Source organism: Phocoena sinus, chromosome 2 (assembly GCF_008692025.1).
Source record: "Phocoena sinus isolate mPhoSin1 chromosome 2, mPhoSin1.pri, whole genome shotgun sequence".
Lineage (NCBI taxonomy): Eukaryota > Metazoa > Chordata > Mammalia > Artiodactyla > Phocoenidae > Phocoena > Phocoena sinus.
This window is the reverse complement of record NC_045764.1, coordinates 78,743,123-78,760,916: the sequence shown is the minus strand read 5'-3', so window position 1 is coordinate 78,760,916 and position 17,794 is coordinate 78,743,123. Positions and strand designations below refer to the sequence as shown.

Here is a 17,794-nt window from a genome sequence, read left to right as displayed (position 1 = left end):
AGAGAAATTCAAGAAACAATCCCATTTACCATTGCATTAAAAAGAACAGGGCTTCCCTGGTGGCGCAGTGGTTGAGAGTCCACCTGCCGATGCAGGGGACGCAGGTTTGTGTCCCGGTCCGGGGAGGATCCCACATGCCACAGAGTGGCTGGGCCAGTGGGCCATGGCCACTGAGCCTACGCGTTTGGAGCCTGTGCTCTGCAACGGGAGAGGCCATGGCAGTGAGATGCCCGTGTATGGCAAAAAAAAAAAAAAACAAAAAACAAAAAACAAAATACCTAGGAATAAACCTATCTACAGAGGTAAAAGACCTGTACTCTGAAAACTATAAGATGATGATGAATGAAATCGAAGACAAAACAAACAGATGGAAAGATATACCATGTTGACAGACTGGAAGAATCAATATTGTCAAAATGACTATACTACCGAAGGCAATCTACAGATTCAATGCAATCCCTATCAAATTACCAATGGCATTTTTCACAGAACTAGAACAATAAAATTTGTATGGAGACACAAGATCCCAATCCCAAATAGCCAAAGCAATCTTGAGAAAGAAAAACGGAGCCTGAGGAATCAGGCTCCTGGACTTCAGACTATACTACAAAGCTACAGTCATCAAGGCACTATGATACTGGCACAAAAACAGAAATACAGATCAATGGAACATGATAGAAAGCCCAGAAATAAACCTATGTACCTATGGTCAATTAATCTACAACAAAGGAGGAAACACTACACAGTGGGGGCAAGACAGTCTCTTCAACAAATGGCACTGGGAAAACTGGACAGCTACATACAAAAAAATAAAATCAGATCATTCTTTAATACCATACACAAAAATAAGCTCAAAATGGATTAAAGACACTATAAAACTCCTAGATGAAGACATAGGCAGAACACTCTGACAGAAATTGCAGCGATATCTTTTTTGATCCATCTCCCAGGATAATGGAAATAAAACCAAAAATAAACAAATGGGACCTAATTAAACTCAAAAGCTTTTGCATAGCAAAGGAAACCATAAACAAAAGGAAAAGACAACCCACAGATTGGGAGAAAATATTTGCAAATGATGTGACCGACAAGGGATTAGTCTCCACAATTTACACACAGCTCACGTGGATTAATATCATCAAAACAAACAACCCATTGGAAAAATGGGCAAAAGATCTAAATAGACATTTCTCCCAAGAAGACATACAGATGGCCAAGAGGCACATGAAAAGATGTTCAATGTCACTAATTACTTGAGAAATGCAAACCAAAACCACAATGAGATATCACCTCACACGAGTCAAAATGGCCATCATCAAAAAATCTAGAAACAATAAATGTTGGAGAGGGTGTGGAGAAAAGGGAACACTCTTGCACTGCTGGTGGAAATGTGTATATCCATACAGCCACTATGGATAACAGTATGGAGGTTCCTTAAAAAACTAAAAATAGAGCTACCATATGACCTTGCAGTCCTACTCCTGGGCATATATCCAGAGAAAAACATGGTCCGAAAGGATACATGCACCCCAGTGTTCACTGCAAGCACTGTTTACAATAGCCAAGACATGAAAGCAAACTAAATGTCCACTGACAGAGGAATGGATAAAGAAGATGTGGTATATATATATACAACGGAATATTACTCAGCCATTAAAGAGAATGAAATAATGCCATTTGTAGCAGAATGGATGGACCCAGAGATTGTCATACTGAGTGAAGTAAGTCAGAGAAAGAGAAATATCATATGATATCCCTTATATGCAGAATCTAAAAAGAAACGATATGAATGAACTTATTCACAAATCAGAAACAGACTCACAGACTTAGAGAATGAACTAATGGTTACCGGGGGGGAAGGGTGGGAGGAAGGGATAGTTAGGGAGCTTGGGATCAACATGTACACACTGCTTTATTTAAAATTGATAACTAACAAGGACCTACTGTATAGCACAGGGATCTCTGCTCAATGTTATGCAGCAGCCTGGATGGGAGGCGAGTTTGGGGGAGAATGGATACATGTATGTGTATGGCTGAGATGCTTTGCTGTGCACCTGAAACTATCACGACATTGTTAATCGGCTATACTCAAATATAAAATAAGAAGTTAAAAAAAAAAACCACGATGAGATACCACCTCACACCCACTAAAATGGCCACTATCAAAACCCCCAGAAAATAATAAGCATTGACAAGGATATGGAGAGCTTTGTACACTGCTGGTGAGGTTGTAAAATGGTATAGTCATTATGAAAAACAATATGATAGTTCCTCATAAAATTAAAATAGAATTACCATATGATCCAGCAATTCTGCTTTTGGGTATATACCCCAAATAACTGAAAGTAGGTCCTGAAGAGATATCTGTACACCCATGTTCATAGAAGCATTATTCATCACAGCCAAAAGGTAGAAGCAAGCTAAGTACCCATCACAGAAGAATGGATAAACAAAATTGTGAATACATATAATGGAATAGTCTGACACATGCTACTACATGGATGAACCTTGAGGACATTATGCTGAGTGAAATAAGCTATTCACAAAAGGAGAATACCATATGATTCGGCTTATATGAGGTAATACTTGGAATAGTCAAATTCATAGACAGAAAAGTAGAATGGTGGCTGCCAGGTGCTCAGGGAGGAGGGAATGGGGGGTTATTGTTTGATGGGTACAGAGATGCAGTTTTGCAAGAAGAAGAGAGTTCCCTGGATGTATGGTGGTGTGGTAGCACAACAATGTGAATGTACTCATTACCACCAAACTATGAACTTAAAAATGGTTATGATGGTAAATTTTATGTGTGTATTTTACCACAAATAAAAATAAATGTGGTTTTATTATAAGCAAGGCTTAGTGCATGGTTTTTTTTTTTAAAGTATCTATTTGGGAAGAGAAAAAAAACACTATATTTAAATGGTAATTTAGAAAACCAGAAGACAGGATGATTAGCTTTAAATAAGTAACATAAATCAGTGATTTTCCAACCTTTTCCTCCCTTCCATAATGCATCTGAATTCTAAGTCGCTTAGTTTTCCCATCAGCCATAGTAGCTCGTTTTGGACGCACCAAGTAAAACCAGACTAGGGATTATGGGTGGTGGAGTGGGGACTTAGAAGCCTGGAACCCTGCTAATTACAGAGCTGGCAAAAGGAAAACTGAATTTCTTCTTCTTGTTGCAGCTACTGCTCATTGCATGTTGCTATATGCAAATTAACTTGATCCCTAATGGATGAGACTGAAAAAAAAAAATCTGTTCTCACCACCTCACGTCTCTACTTCTAACTACTTTTTCTTTTCTAACCCTTTAAAAATAAGTCTCTACTCAAGTTCTTTACTTCCCACCTATTTACCTTTCATGACATTGAAATCAGGCTTCATTCCCTAACACGATGTGGAAACTGCTCTGGCAACAGATTCCAAACAGGCTATTAACTGACTTTCTTGTCTTCCTCTTACTTGAGCTGCCTGAGGCACACAAGACTGGAGCGAATTCCCTTCTCAAAATAATCTCTTTTCTCACATTATAACACAACATGCTTTCTTGCTTCTCTTTTAAATTCCTCTTCATTTTTGGAGGGCTCTTGTTCTTCCTGTTCCTAACTCTTAAATACTAATTCTCTCCCTAACCTTACAGTTTCTCACTTTCTGCCGATGTTTGTTTTTATTAAGTTTTCAGTGAGCCTGCATGACCTGGCCATGGAAGTAGTCTAACGTTTTTGGCCTGGTCTCTGACATCTTCTCCTGAACTCTGATTATAAGCCTCCATGCATTACGTATTGCACCTTCCACCTAGAACCCCCTTCTCAATCCCTCGTCTGCTTGGTAAACTTCTCAGTTTTCATAGAATTCACCTCTTCTGTGATGTCTGCCTTCAATTCACCAAGTTAAACTATAGTAACTCTTTCTTTGCACCTGTTTACTTACTGGTCTGTTTCTCCTATTTGAGAGCAGGGATTGTGTGCATATAATGCTCGGTGAATTAATGCACTCAAATTAATTTATTTTTAATAATTTATTTTAATTTGTCCTCAGGAGTAGTAATGTTGAAGTCTTAATAGCATTAGCTAAAAGAAAAGTACTCAGTGCCTATCAATTGCAACATATCATGTTAGTGGCAGATGAAAAAGTTAAGGTAGTAAGTAAGAGCAGGGATGGATTGATAACGGAAAGATTCAAGATATGGAACAGCTGGGCTCATGAACATGCAGTTTACACGGGCGGGGGTATTGGAAAGGACTGATTTTAAATTAGGAGACTTGCTTTGTAGTTCCAGTTATGACTATAACATATGTTTAGTACAGTTGGTGTAATTTTGGACAAGTCAGTCAGTCTTCTCTACAAATGTGTCAAATAACAGACCTAGTTCCTTTCCTGATATAATATTTACAATTCCAGCTTTATTCTCCACTGTGCTGTTACTGCTCTTCCTATTATTATTGTAAAGAGTTGAGGAGGGGAAGATGAGAGTAAATGAGCGCTCTGTGAAAGTACCAGAGGTCAGAAACATAGAGAAGGTGAGGGAAAGACAGATTATCAACTAGCTCCTTGAGAATCAAGTCAAAGGAAACACAGGGAAAACAGAAAACTAGGATAAGGACCTCTGTGAAACAGGCCACACCAAGGAAGTGTGAAAAAAAACTTACCTGAAAAGTAATAACTTAAAGGCTAGACAATGTATTTAGGGTAACAATTCAGACTACAAATATTAATGTAAATTTAAATGGTAAAAATCTTAAACCAATTTATGTCTTAAGCATATTTAGTATATATTTAACTATCAAATATGAACAAAAAGTCAGTAATCCCCAAATTGATCACTTTTAAGTTTTAGTTTACTATTTCCAATTAGTTATATATATTTAAAATACAATTAAGGCTTGGCAAATGCTACTCCAAAATTTTAAATTTTAAAAAGAATAGCAGGGACTTCCTGGTGGTGCAGTGGTTAAGAATCTGCCTGCCAATGCAGGGGACACGGGTTCAAGCCCTGGTCCAGGAAGATCCCACGTGCCATGGAGCAACTAAGCCTGTGCACCACAACTACTGAGCCTGCGCTCCAGAGCCTGTGAGCCACAACTACTGAAGCCCGCGTGCCTAGAGCCCGTGCTCTGCAACAAGAGAAGCCACCGCAATGAGAAGCCCGCACACCACAACAAAGAGTAGCTCCCATGTGCCACAACTAGAGGAAGCCCGCGTGCAGCAACGAAGACCCAACACAGACAAATAAAATAATAAATTTATATAAAAAAGAAAAAGGATAGCATTTGGGACAAGTTTCTAGAGGTAATAGGGATTAATGTAAAAAGAGCCCAGCTTTGAAGTCAAAAAACCTGGTTTCAGATTTGTCCAAAACAATTCACTTTTGAATCATAAGAACATCATCCACAAAGCAGGAGTAATATCTGCTTCCATTTATTTCATACAGGTGATGTAACATTAAACAATACGTATTTAAGAAATTTATAAATTCTACACATATGTTTAGGTCTGACCTAGATTATAGGTTGCTGTAAAACATATATATGTCATTTAACTCATGAAATGTTCACTATTTTAAAGGTCTTAAAACAAATATGTTATTAGAATTTATTTCTACCTTCAAGGTTGTCCTAAGAATTTAACTTACATTGATTAATACAACAAATTACAAATGTAGACGGGTAAGCACTAAAGTATCACACATACAAAATTAATGACCATGCACAAACTAAAAAGCAAAACAGGGAATTCCCTGGTGGCGCAGTGGTTAAGAATCCGCCTACCAATGCAGGGGACATGGATTTGAGCCCTGGTCCGGGAAGATCCCACATGCCGCGGAGCAACTAAGCCCGTGCGCCACAACTACTGAGCTTGCGCTCTAGAGCCCGCGAGCCACAGCTACTGAGCCCGCATGCCACAAATACTGAAGCCCGCGCACCTAGAGCCCGTGCTCCGCAACAAGAGAAGCTACCGCAACGAGAAGCCCGTGCACTGCAACGAAGAGTATCCCCCGCTCGCTGCAACTAAAGAAAGCCCGCATGCAGCCAACAAAGACGCAACACAGCCAAAAATAAAAATAAATTCTTTTTAAATTAAAAAAAATAAAAAGCAAAAAAATCATATTCCTTAAAATATTACATAGATTAAAAAAATGGATTTGGAGAGAACATCTGTGTCCCAGGAAACACTGCAGCCAAAGTTGTCAAGTTTATAAATCTGAACATTTGTGATCCTACCGAGAATGAAAGCAAACAGATTTTCAGGAATGCTAAAACAGGCTACATATTATTTAGTAAGAAATCCACTTAGGATTAATGCTTGTGTTTCTCTAGCATGCAGCAGGAAAAAGCAGCAGGAACTGTGGCTGCTGCTGTCTCTGTTGCTAAGTGTTTGCAAACATCAGAGTTCTGAGACTGGTTCATTCCACCAGCTTCTCCTATCGGTCAGATTTTAAGACCAAAGACAATTTTAGATTAAAAACTTTAGAAACATAATAATGTAAACTGCCTAAAACAAAATGACATAAATGGTAAAAATAAAAGGATGGAAAACTATATACTTATATTAGACAGATATCCAGAATGGGTTACAAATATTGGTATCAAAGGAGAATTTAAGACAAAATACATTTAATATGACAGAGGATCTTTTTTTTGTTGTTGACAATAGGTTTTAACTATCATAAAGATATACAATCATGAATGTTTTTTGTCTAACAGCCCCAAGACCTGTGCAGCAAAACCCATTAAAAATACCATAAGGAACTGTGAGAAATATCACTTTTGTAAGAGATTAACACAGTACTCATGCTAAACTAATTAAACAGACAAAAGAGTAAGGACTTCTTGCAGGATTCGAAGGATCTGAAAATTACAGGAACTGGATTCAGTGCTTATCAATATAAGTCAATATACAGTGCAAATAAAGAGAACGTCCAGACATATTTATAAAAATTGAATGTTAGTCTGAAAGTAAACCTCAATGATTATAAAAAAATCAAAAATTGAATGAGCCACATTCTTTGACTATAATATAATAAAACTAGGAATTAATAAAGTGCAAAACAAAATGGAAAAAAACCTCAACTCCCTCAAGCATGTGAAAAGTTAAAAAAACCACTCCTAACTATTTTGGGTCAAAGAAGAAATCAAAGCTATAATTGCACACTATTAGAAAATAAAGGTATATTAGAAAATAAAGGTAATCATATCCATACCTAAGGAATACAGCCAGAACTATAAGAGGCAAATTCATAGATATAAAGATGGCTCTCCTGAATGGAAAGAGAGTCGTGTAGAATGTTGACTACCAGGCCGTGTATAGCAGAGGAATGAAAGTGGAATTAAAAATAAAGATCCAATTCGGAGATTCTTTTTTTGAGCTTTTATATTCAAGTTTATTCTTCATTTAATTTTTTTTTTTTGCGGTACATGGGCCTCTCACTGCTGTGGCCTCTCCCGTTGCAGAGCACAGGCTCCGGACGTGCAGGCTCAGCGGCCATGGCTCACGGGCCTAGCTGCTCCGCGGCATGTGGGATCTTCCCGGACCGGGGCACGAACCCGTGTCCCCTGCATCGGCAGGCGGACTCTCAACCACTGCACCACCGGGGAAGCCCCTTCATTTAATTTTTAAAACACTACTATAGTTGAATATTAAAACAAACAGTAGCAAGTAGTGAGCATATTATGATTACGGTCCTTCACTCAATCACTACTGCAAATAAAATGCCAACAGTGAGTGTTATTCACTGGCCATATTAGGAGGTCTGACAAGGAACACCACCCCAAGGATGATGTTCATCACCCTCATATGCTTCTCCATTGTAATGGTGCCGTCTTTTTTATCTCAAATATGAAAAGAATGAAAACAAAGTAAGCATTCCATTTAATAAGGGAAAAACCTGAGAAAATCAGGATAACAAAAACAGACATCTAAAAAATGAGACATCAGGCAAAAAAAAAAAAAAAAAAACTGACTTATCAATCTTAGGTATTTTTTAAAGAAAACCAATAAAAATAAACTACAGCTAAATATACTTTGAAAAAAAGAGGAAAATTCAAATGACTAAAACTAGAAATATAAAAAAGGATATAACAGATAAAGAAGATATTCAATTTGTGAGAAAACAGTATATATAATGTTATGCCAATATATTTGAAAATCTGAATGAATTCCAGGAAAAACCAATTACCAAAACTGACTAACGAAGTAAAAATCTAACCAGAAAAAACCCCCCCAAAATTGTCAATGAATTACCTCCAACAAAGGTTCCAGGCCTAGATGGTATTATAGTTGAGTTCTTTAACATTTTCAAGAACAAATAATTCCCAAACTATATAAACTGTTCCAGAGCACAGGAAATTAGGGAAAGAGTTCTAATTCATTTACGAAGCTGGCCAAACCCGATATCAAAACTTGACAAAGACAGCACAAAGAAAGAAAATTACAGACCATATTCACTTATGAATATAGATGCAAAGATCCTAAAAAATATACTTGAAAATAGAAACCAACAGTATGCTAAAAGATTACAGATCTTGACATGAAGAAGACATTCATTCTAGGAATAAAAGAAGGGTTTATATTAGGTAGTATCTTTATATATCATATCAATAGGTAACAGAAGAAGCAATGAATAATCTTAACAGATGCCCAAAAAGCATTAGATTAATTTCAATATCAATTTCTCATAAGAAAGCCAATAAAGTCTTAGTCAATTATAAATGATACACCCTTAACATCAAAGAACTGTAAGACAAAATGATGCCTATTATTGCTATTATTCAAAGTCAGAAAGAAAATCAATTCAATGTAATTAAATAAAGAGGATGAGGAAGATATACAGGATAAACGCTACCCAGAAGAGTCCAAAGTAATAGCTGAAAAATTAGGATTAAACAAAGTTCATTAAATATAAAATGTGCAACATAAATATAATAGAAGTCTACAGGTATCTTACAAACCAAACCAATAATAAAATAATAAAATACATTTTTCATAATATAAATAACAATAAAAATTTGTAAGGAATAAACTTAACAAGAAAAATAAGTGGAGTCAATTGAAGGAAAAATAACTAAAACTTTACTGAACGACACGAGAAAGATGTTAAGAAACACACTTCTAGCTCTGAAGTTAATTTTTCTAAAATAAATTTTCGTATTTAATGCATTTTGAATCAAAATTCCTTTGAGGTTTCCCTTTTAAAAAAAAGTTAGAAAAGTGATTCCAAACTTCACAAGAAATATTAAGTGGTATGAAAATAAAACCATGGAAATTTTTGAAAAAGAGGAATAATGAAGGAAGACTGGTCCCACTAGCTTTTCAAACATTTAATGGCTAAAATACTTAAAAATGGTATGGTACTGGCATAAGAACAGAAAAATACAAAGGAAGAAAATTGAATCCTAAAGGCTTTAGTAAGATAAAAATTACATTATAGATTAGTATTGAGTAAAAAATTGTCATTAAATAAGACTGGGAAATTAACCATTTAGAAAAAATTAAAATTAGCTCCTTATCTTATGGCATTTATCAAAATAAATGTATATATTTGGTCTAGAAGAACTAATGGGTTATATGTGAAAAATGAAGTAAGTAATATCTAGGGAAAATACACATGAGTATTCAGCTGCTAATGGCATTGGGAAGAAGTTCTTTCTAAGCATAATAGCAATGTTACAAGCTGCAAAGAAAGAAGACAGATCAGACTACTTATTAAAAAATTAAATAATAAACAGCAATCTTGAAAAAAACTTATATTTCAATACTTAATATCCTTAATATATAATGGTTCATAAGCAGCAATTCCAATTGTAATAATCTACACTAAATTATATAGTCAAGAATGTTCACTGCAGTATTATTTGCAACTGTTCCCCCATTCAAGAATTGTGTAACCAGTGGGGTCAAGATTTGATTAAACAATAACAAGAACATATACATGAAAAGAAGGTGGTAGAAAAAATAAAAAGAATTAATAAGCCAAAATGGTTACTTGTAGGTAGTAAGATTACTGGTGCTAGTTTTCTTTTTATACATTTATAACTACGTGCCAAAACATTCATGATGAACGCATACTACTTTCATAATTAGAAAAATTAACACATTAATCATCACTTTCATAAACACATGTGATTATCAGACTTCAGAAGTTTCAACAAATATAAAAATTCATAATAGTTTGTAAATCGACTGTCTTTGCATGTGGGAAGTCCCTTAAAACTTTGGTTCTATTAATACCTTAATTTACCATAAAAATACAGTTAAAAGAAACCATACTGTCTTAGATTACATCTTCATTTTTTCTCTCAAAGGGATTCTGATTTTAATGGCTATGAAAGGGATTGATTTTCACACAAATATATCTAAACATCACTGCAATGAATAGGAATGGCTTAAAATAAATGTATATTTCACATTAATAATATTTTTCAATGAATATTTAGAACAGACTCAATTTAAGATTTGTCACTCTATGTTAAGTTTTTACTCAGGAAACCTCATTAAGGCACTCCAAACTGGAAAATGACTAGTCCAAAAGGCCTTTAGAAAAGGACAAAATTTCTCTAAAAATCTCTTCTGGCAGGAAGTGTTATTTTATGTCTAATTGAAATCTCTCCTCCTGTGATTTAAACTTCTTGTCCTTTAAAAAAATATAGCTATATTCCATTTTGCTTTCTCTAGACAACATAATTTAAATACGTTTAAGTATCTATTTCCTAATACTTTGATCTACTTTTTGCCTGTCTCTAGCCTTTCTACAGTTTTCATCAAGTTATTTAAACCCACATAGCAAATTATGGTTTTAGGCAATGTACAATGAAATGAGAGAATAGCTTGGAGCTCCCACATGCTGTAATTCTGTGGAAACACAAACATACTTTCTTCTTAGAACATGGCATGCTGCTAATAGATGTTACTGTGCTGTGTCTCTTACAACACTCACATTATCTGTATGCATGTATACTAACTGCATATTACCAGATTCATATTTTGTGCAGCTTATTTATGGACACTAAGTGGAAGCCCTAGGCAACTTTATTTCTAACTACTTTCCCAACCTATTCTACTCACTCTGCTTCATATCACTCAAATTGAACAGGTTTGCCTTCTCACCTATTATGAAACTACTCATGGAATCTGAGTTCTAGCCTTATATTCATCCCTGACAAATTTTGGAACACTGGAAGAGTCACCTAACTTTCGAGTTTTAATGTTTTGCCTATACAATGGGGATGGTAGTGTACTAGAAGACTTATGAAGTCTTATAACACTGAAATTTTATTATGAATGTCAAGATCAGATTCCATTCAAGTCACTCATTTTGTTTTGAATTTTATTTATTTTTTTATACAGCTGGTTCTTATTACTTATCCATTTTATACATATTAGTCAATCGCAATCTCCAAATTCATCACACCACCCCCTGAGCCCACCACTTTCCCCCCTTGGTGTCCATATGTTTGTTCTCTACATATGTTTCTCTATTTCTGCCCTGCAAACCGGTTCATCTGTACCATTTTTCTAGGTTCCACATATATGCATTAATGTACAATATTTATTTTTCTCTTTCTGACTTACTTCACTCTGTATGACAGTCTCTACATCCATCCACATCTCTACAAATGACCCAATTTTGTTTCTTTTTATGGCTGAATAATATTCCATTGTATATATGTACCACAACTTCGTAATCCATTTGTCTGTCAATGGGCATTCAGATGGCTTCCATGACCTGGCTATTGGAAATAGTGCTGCAATGAACATTGGGGTGCATGTGTCTTTTTGAATTATGGTTCTCTCTGGGTATATGCCCAGTAGTGGGATTGCTGGGTCATATGGTTATTCTGTTTTTAGTTTTTTAAGGAACCTCCATACTGTTCTCCATAGTGGCTGTATCAATTTACATTTCCACCAATAGTGCAAAAGGGTTCCCTCTTCTCCACACCCTCTCCAGCATTTGCTGTTTGTAGATTTTATGATGATGCCCATTCTAACTGGTGTGAGGTGATACCTCACTGTAGTTTTGATTTGCATTTCTCTAATAATTAGTGATGTTGAGCAGCTTTTCATGTGCTTCTTGGCCAGCTGTATGTCTTCTTTGGAGAAATGTCTATTTAGGTCTTCGGCCCATTTTTGGATTGGGTTGTTTGTTTTTTTTAATATTGAGCTGCATGAGCTGTTTATACACTTTGGAGATTAATCCTTTGTCCATTGATTTGTTTGCAAATATTTTCTCCCATTCTGAGGGTTGTCTTTTCGTCTTGTTTATGGTTTTTCCTTTGCTGTGCAAGAGGTTTTAAGTTTCATTAGGTCCCATTTATTTATTTTTGGTTTTATTTCCATTACTCTAGGAGGTGGATCAAACAAGGAACTTGCTGTGATTTATGTCAGAGTGTTCTTCCTATGTTTTCCTCTAAGAGTTTTATAGTGTCCAGTCTTACATTTAGGTCTCTAATCCATTTTGAGTTTATTTTTGTGTATGGTGTTAGGGAGTGTTCTAATTTCATTGTTTTACATGTAGCTGTCCAGTTTTCCCAGCACCACTTATGGAAAAGACTGTCTTTTCTCCGTTGTATATCCCTGCCTCCTTTGTCATAGATTAGTTGACCATAGGTGTGTGGGTTTATCTCTGGGCTTTCTATCCTGTTCCATAGATCTATATTTCTGTCTTGGGGCCAATACCATACTGTCTTGATTACTGTAGCTTTGTAGTATAGTCTGAAGTCAAGGAGTCTGATTCCTCCAGCTCTATTTTTCTTCCCTCAAGACCGCTTTGGCTATTGGGGGTCTTTTGTGTTTCCATACAAATTTTAAGATTTTTTTTTCTAGTTCTGTAAAAAATGCCATTGGTAATTTGATAGGGATTGCATTGAATCTGTAGATAACTTTTGATAGTATAGTCATTTTCACAAAATTGATTCTTCCAATCCAAGAACATGGTACATCTCTCCATCTGTTGGTATCATCCTTAACTTCTTTCATCAGTGTCTTACAGTTTTCTGCATACAGGTCTTTTGTCTCCCTAGGAAGGTTTATTCCTAGGTATTTCATTCTTTTTGTTGCAGTGGTAAATGGGAGTGTTTCCTTAATTTCTCTTTCAGATTTTTCATCATTAGTGTATAAGAATACAAGAGATTTCTGTGCATTAATTTTGTATCCTGCAACTTTACCAAATTCATTGATTAGCTCTAGTAGTTTTCTGGTGGCATCTTTAGGATTATCTATGTATAGTATCGTGTCATCTGCAAACAGTGACAGTTTTACTTCTTCTTTTCCAATTTGTATTCCTTTATTTCTTTTTCTTTTCTGATTGCTGTGGCTAGGACTTCCAAAACTATGTTGAATAATAGTGGCGAGAGTGGGCATCCTTGTCTCGTTCCTGAACTTAGAGGAAATACTTTCAGTTTTTCACCATTGAGAATGATGTTTGCTGTGGGTTTGTCGTATATGGCCTTTATTATGTTGAGGTAGGTTCTCTCTATGCCCACTTTCTGGAGAGTTTTTATCATAAATGGGTATTCAATTTTGTCAAAAGCCTTTTCTGCATCTGTTGAGATGATCATATGGTTTTTACTCTCAGTTTGTTAATATGGTGTATCACATTGATTGATTTGCGTATACTGAAGAATCCTTGCATCACTGGGAAAAATCCCACTTGACCATAGTGTATGATCCTTTTAATGTGTTGTTGGATTCTGTTTGCTAGTATTTTGTTGAGGATTTTTGCATCTATATTCATCAGTGATACTGGTCTGTAATTTTTTTTTTTTTTGAGTATCTTTGTCTGGTTTTGGTATCGGGGTGATGGTGGCCTCACAGAATGAGTTTGGGAGTGTTTCTTCCTCTGTAATTTTTTGGAAGCATTTGAAAAGGATGGGTGTTAGCTCTTCTCTAAATGTTTGACAGAATTCACTTGTGAAGCCATCTTGGCCTAGACTTTTGTGTTTGTTGGAAGGTTTTTAATCACAGTTTCAATTTCATTACTTCTGATTGGTCTCTTCATATTGTCTATTTATTCCTGGTTCACTCTTGGAAGGTTATATCTTCCTAATAATTTGTCCATTTCTTCCAGGTTGTCCATTTTATTGGCATAGAGTTACTTGTAGTAGTCTCTTAGGATGCTTTGTATTAGTGCAGTGTCTGTTGTAAGTTCTCCTTTTTCATTTCTAATTTTATTGGTTTGAGTCCTCTCCCTCTTATTCTTGATGAGTCTGGCTAATGGTTTATCTTCTCAAAGAACAAGCTTTTAGTTTTATTGATCTTTGCTATTGTTTTCTTTGTTTCTATTTAATTTATTTCTGCTCTGATCTTTATGATTTTGTTCCTTCTACTAAGTTTGGGTTTTGTTTGTTCTTCTTTCTGTAGTTCCTTTAGGTGTAAGATTAGATTGTTTGAGATTTTTCTTGTTTCTTGAGGTAGGCTTGTTTTGCTATAAACTTCCCTCTTAGAACTGCTTTTGCTGCATCACATAAGTTTTGGATCGTCGTGTTTTTGTTGCCATTTGTCTCTAGGTATTTTTTGATTTCCTCTTTGATTTCTTCAGTGATATTTTGGTTATTTAGTAACGTATTGTTTAGCCTCCCTGTGTTTGTGATTTTTATGTTTTTTTCCCCTGTAACTGATTACTAATCTCATAGTGTTGTGGTCAGAAAAGATGCTTGATATGATTTCAATTTTCTTAAATTTACTGAGGCTTGATTTGTGACACAAGATGTAATCTATCCTGGAGAATGTTCCATGTGCAGTTCAGAAGAAACTGTAATCTGCTGTTTTTGGATGGAATGTCCTATAAATATCAATTAAATCTATCTGGTGTATTGTATCATTTAAAGCTTGTGTTTCTTTATTAATTTTCTGTTTGGATGATCTGTCCATTGGCGTAAATGAGGTGTTAAAGTCCCCCACCACGATTGTGTTACTGTCGATTTCCTCTTTTATAGCTGTTTTAGCAGTTGCCTTATGTATTGAGGTGCTCCTATGTTGGGTGTATATATATTTATAATTGTTATACCTTCTTCTTGGATTGATCCCTTCATCATTATGTAGTGTCCTTCCCTGTCTCTTGTAACATTCTTTGATTTAAAGTCTGTTTTATCTTATGTGAGTATTGCTACTCCAGCTTTCTTTTGATTTCCACTTGCATGGAATATCTTTTTCCATCCCGTCACTTTCAGTCTGTATGTGTCCCTAGGTCTGACGTGCTTCTGCTGGGTGCCCTCTGGTGGATAAGGCTATCTAAGAGGCTTGTGCAAGTTTTCTGATGGGAGAGACTGGTCCCTAGTCACTCTTAATATTAAATTAGTGCCTACTATGTGGAAACACTATGTAGAATACAACAGTGAATAGCGTACATTCTTAGTGAAATGTGTTTTGAACTAAAATACTCAGACTCAGTTACAGTACTATTGTATAGTAATATACTGATTTTTATAAAGAGACAATCATTAGTGTAATACTTTCAAATTCCATGAACAGAACTGGTATTTCTTTCCTATTTACGTCATTATCAAGAATTTCCCTTACCTACTACTTCCTTTTAAAACTCTAGTCTAAGTTACTTCCTTTTAACTCAGTTGCTCTCTACTGAATTGCGAATAAACCGCTCCTACCATTCCTTGTCCCAAAACAATGTTATGTTTTGGTTCTCTTTCGTTTAGGAAAAACCTTTAACTTTTCTTAGTGAAAAAAATTGTAAGAATTTATGAGAACCTTAGAAAATGATTTCACAGCAAAATATTATAGAAAAATATAACTGTGCTTTGCCCAAGGCAGGAAACTTTTAGGAACGTAAGGACTGCTTTAATGGTTCAGAGTCATACTTCCACAAATGTAGGGTGCTGTCTCTAATGGTGATGCAAAGGGTTGTGCAGGGGAAGGATATCACTTCAAAAATATATAAACATCCTCGGTTTCCTTATTAATTCATTATGGAAATGTCATGCATTAATTTGTCCGATTTGCCTTTTGGGAAACATGAGACATTTTGGATAATTTGTTTTCCTCATTTCCTACCTCAGACAACGTTCAGAATTTTAGAGCTAGAAGAAACCTCATACCTCTTCAATCATCTCATTTTATAGATTATGCAACTGAAAAAATAGTGGTTAAAACACCTGTCCGGGTCACACAAGTTTAACGACAGAACCTATTCTCTTGATCCTCGATACAGGGTTTCTTAAACGTATCACGTTTGCTTGATATTAATAAACTGCTAATGAATTTAAATTTACTTCTTTGTAGTTTCACAAGGTTATCTCTATCTTAATTAGAATTAACTTGTAGTTAAGAATTCATACTCACTATATATATATTTATATATATATATTTTTTGTTTGTTTGTTTTTTCATATTCTTGATGAGGGCAGAAGCTGTGTTTTATTTGTTGTATCCTCAGAACTTCTTACAGGGTTTGACATGGCACATAGCAGGTATTCAGTAGACTGTTGTAGACTGAGAAAATGAACTTTATAGACTTGGATCACATGTACTCTTAGCTTTAATTTTTCTAAAGAGGAAAAATCTAAAGCTGTTCAGTTTAACCTTGTTCCCTTGATTATTTCAGACATATTTCTCTAGACTTTCTCCAGTTCTACTGCATTTCTTAAGTTGAGGGAATCAGAATTTTGAATGAGCACAGAAAGTTTTCTTTCTAGATACCAATAATCTTCTCAGTAAGTGTAGTTCTTTTGCATCATCTTACACTGGCTAACAGCAGCACTTATTTGACACTTTTCTTCCACATTGTGTAAGTACAACGCATACGTGGTCCTTGCGTTGATATTTCAATACCCAGAAAATTTTGGTTTCACTTACTCTGCTAGAACAAATTCCCGCTTTCAAATCAGTTATAAAATGTTAAACAAGACTAGATTCAGCATCTATGACATTTATCCAGAAAGGCCCACTAGCCTCTATACTTGTGTTTTCCGTGTTTAAATAAGTTATCTGTACAATCAAAACTGTTTGAGTGTCTTCTATGTGCAAGCCACTGAACGCCTTTGTCTGAGTAAGTAATTCACAACATTCCAGATACTTAGCTTTTTCTCGGGTTGGCACAGAAAATGATTAGGAAAGTTTTGGATTCATGAAAAAGATATTTAAGAAATCTAAATAAAAACATGCTTTAGTTTTTCCTTATGCATTGATTTATTTATTGCCATCCACTGTCCCTCTACGAATCCCAGACACACACTTCTTGTCATCCTTAAGAACTTCACAGGAATCCTTTTATTCACCAAACCTACTCCATTGTCCCTCTGCCCTCAGACATCCCTCCTGTGATCCAGAAGAACTCTAAAGAAATCCTTTTATTCAGTAATCCTGTTCTTTATTACACACGCTACCAGAGGAGCTTAGAAATGAATGGAATCCAGAGATTTCTAAGTTAAACTCTCATATACCAGTATGATATTTGCCAATGATAAAACAAATCATTGTAGCCAAGTATAGTATATAATCTCTAATACACTGCATGCCTGACATATACACATAATACTTACTTGTACTCATCATAGACTTCCTGTTTGGGCAGTGAAGTCTCAGGATGCTCCTCTAGGGTATTCCGAATCCAGGAAAAGGCATGCATTTGCTGTGCCCGACTAGATGACATGGCATTCTGATCACTAATCATAAAACAAAAACATGTTTTAGCTGAACTAGACAGCAATTCATTGATAATTTTTGAACCAGGCCTAAATGTTCCACTAAAGGACTCTGTGTAAACTCACTATAAATGACCAAACCAAACTCAGGGCATAAAGTATATGCCTAGTTATCCAAATACAAATTGTCCACCTGTGGTCGT

The 17,794-nt window shown here is 35.5% G+C and overlaps 1 protein-coding gene across 3 annotated transcripts in view; it reads right to left on the bottom strand.

Annotated features, from left to right (window-relative positions):
* The window catches only part of RFX7 (regulatory factor X7), a 150,877-nt gene that overhangs the window by 49,163 nt on the left and 83,920 nt on the right, over positions 1-17,794 (bottom strand). For all 3 annotated transcript variants that reach the window (XM_032621322.1, XM_032621321.1, XM_032621323.1), the window contains one exon: positions 17,490-17,612. In XM_032621322.1, coding sequence (XP_032477213.1) covers positions 17,490-17,612 — 123 coding nt within the window. The remainder of the gene's footprint in view (positions 1-17,489; positions 17,613-17,794) is intronic.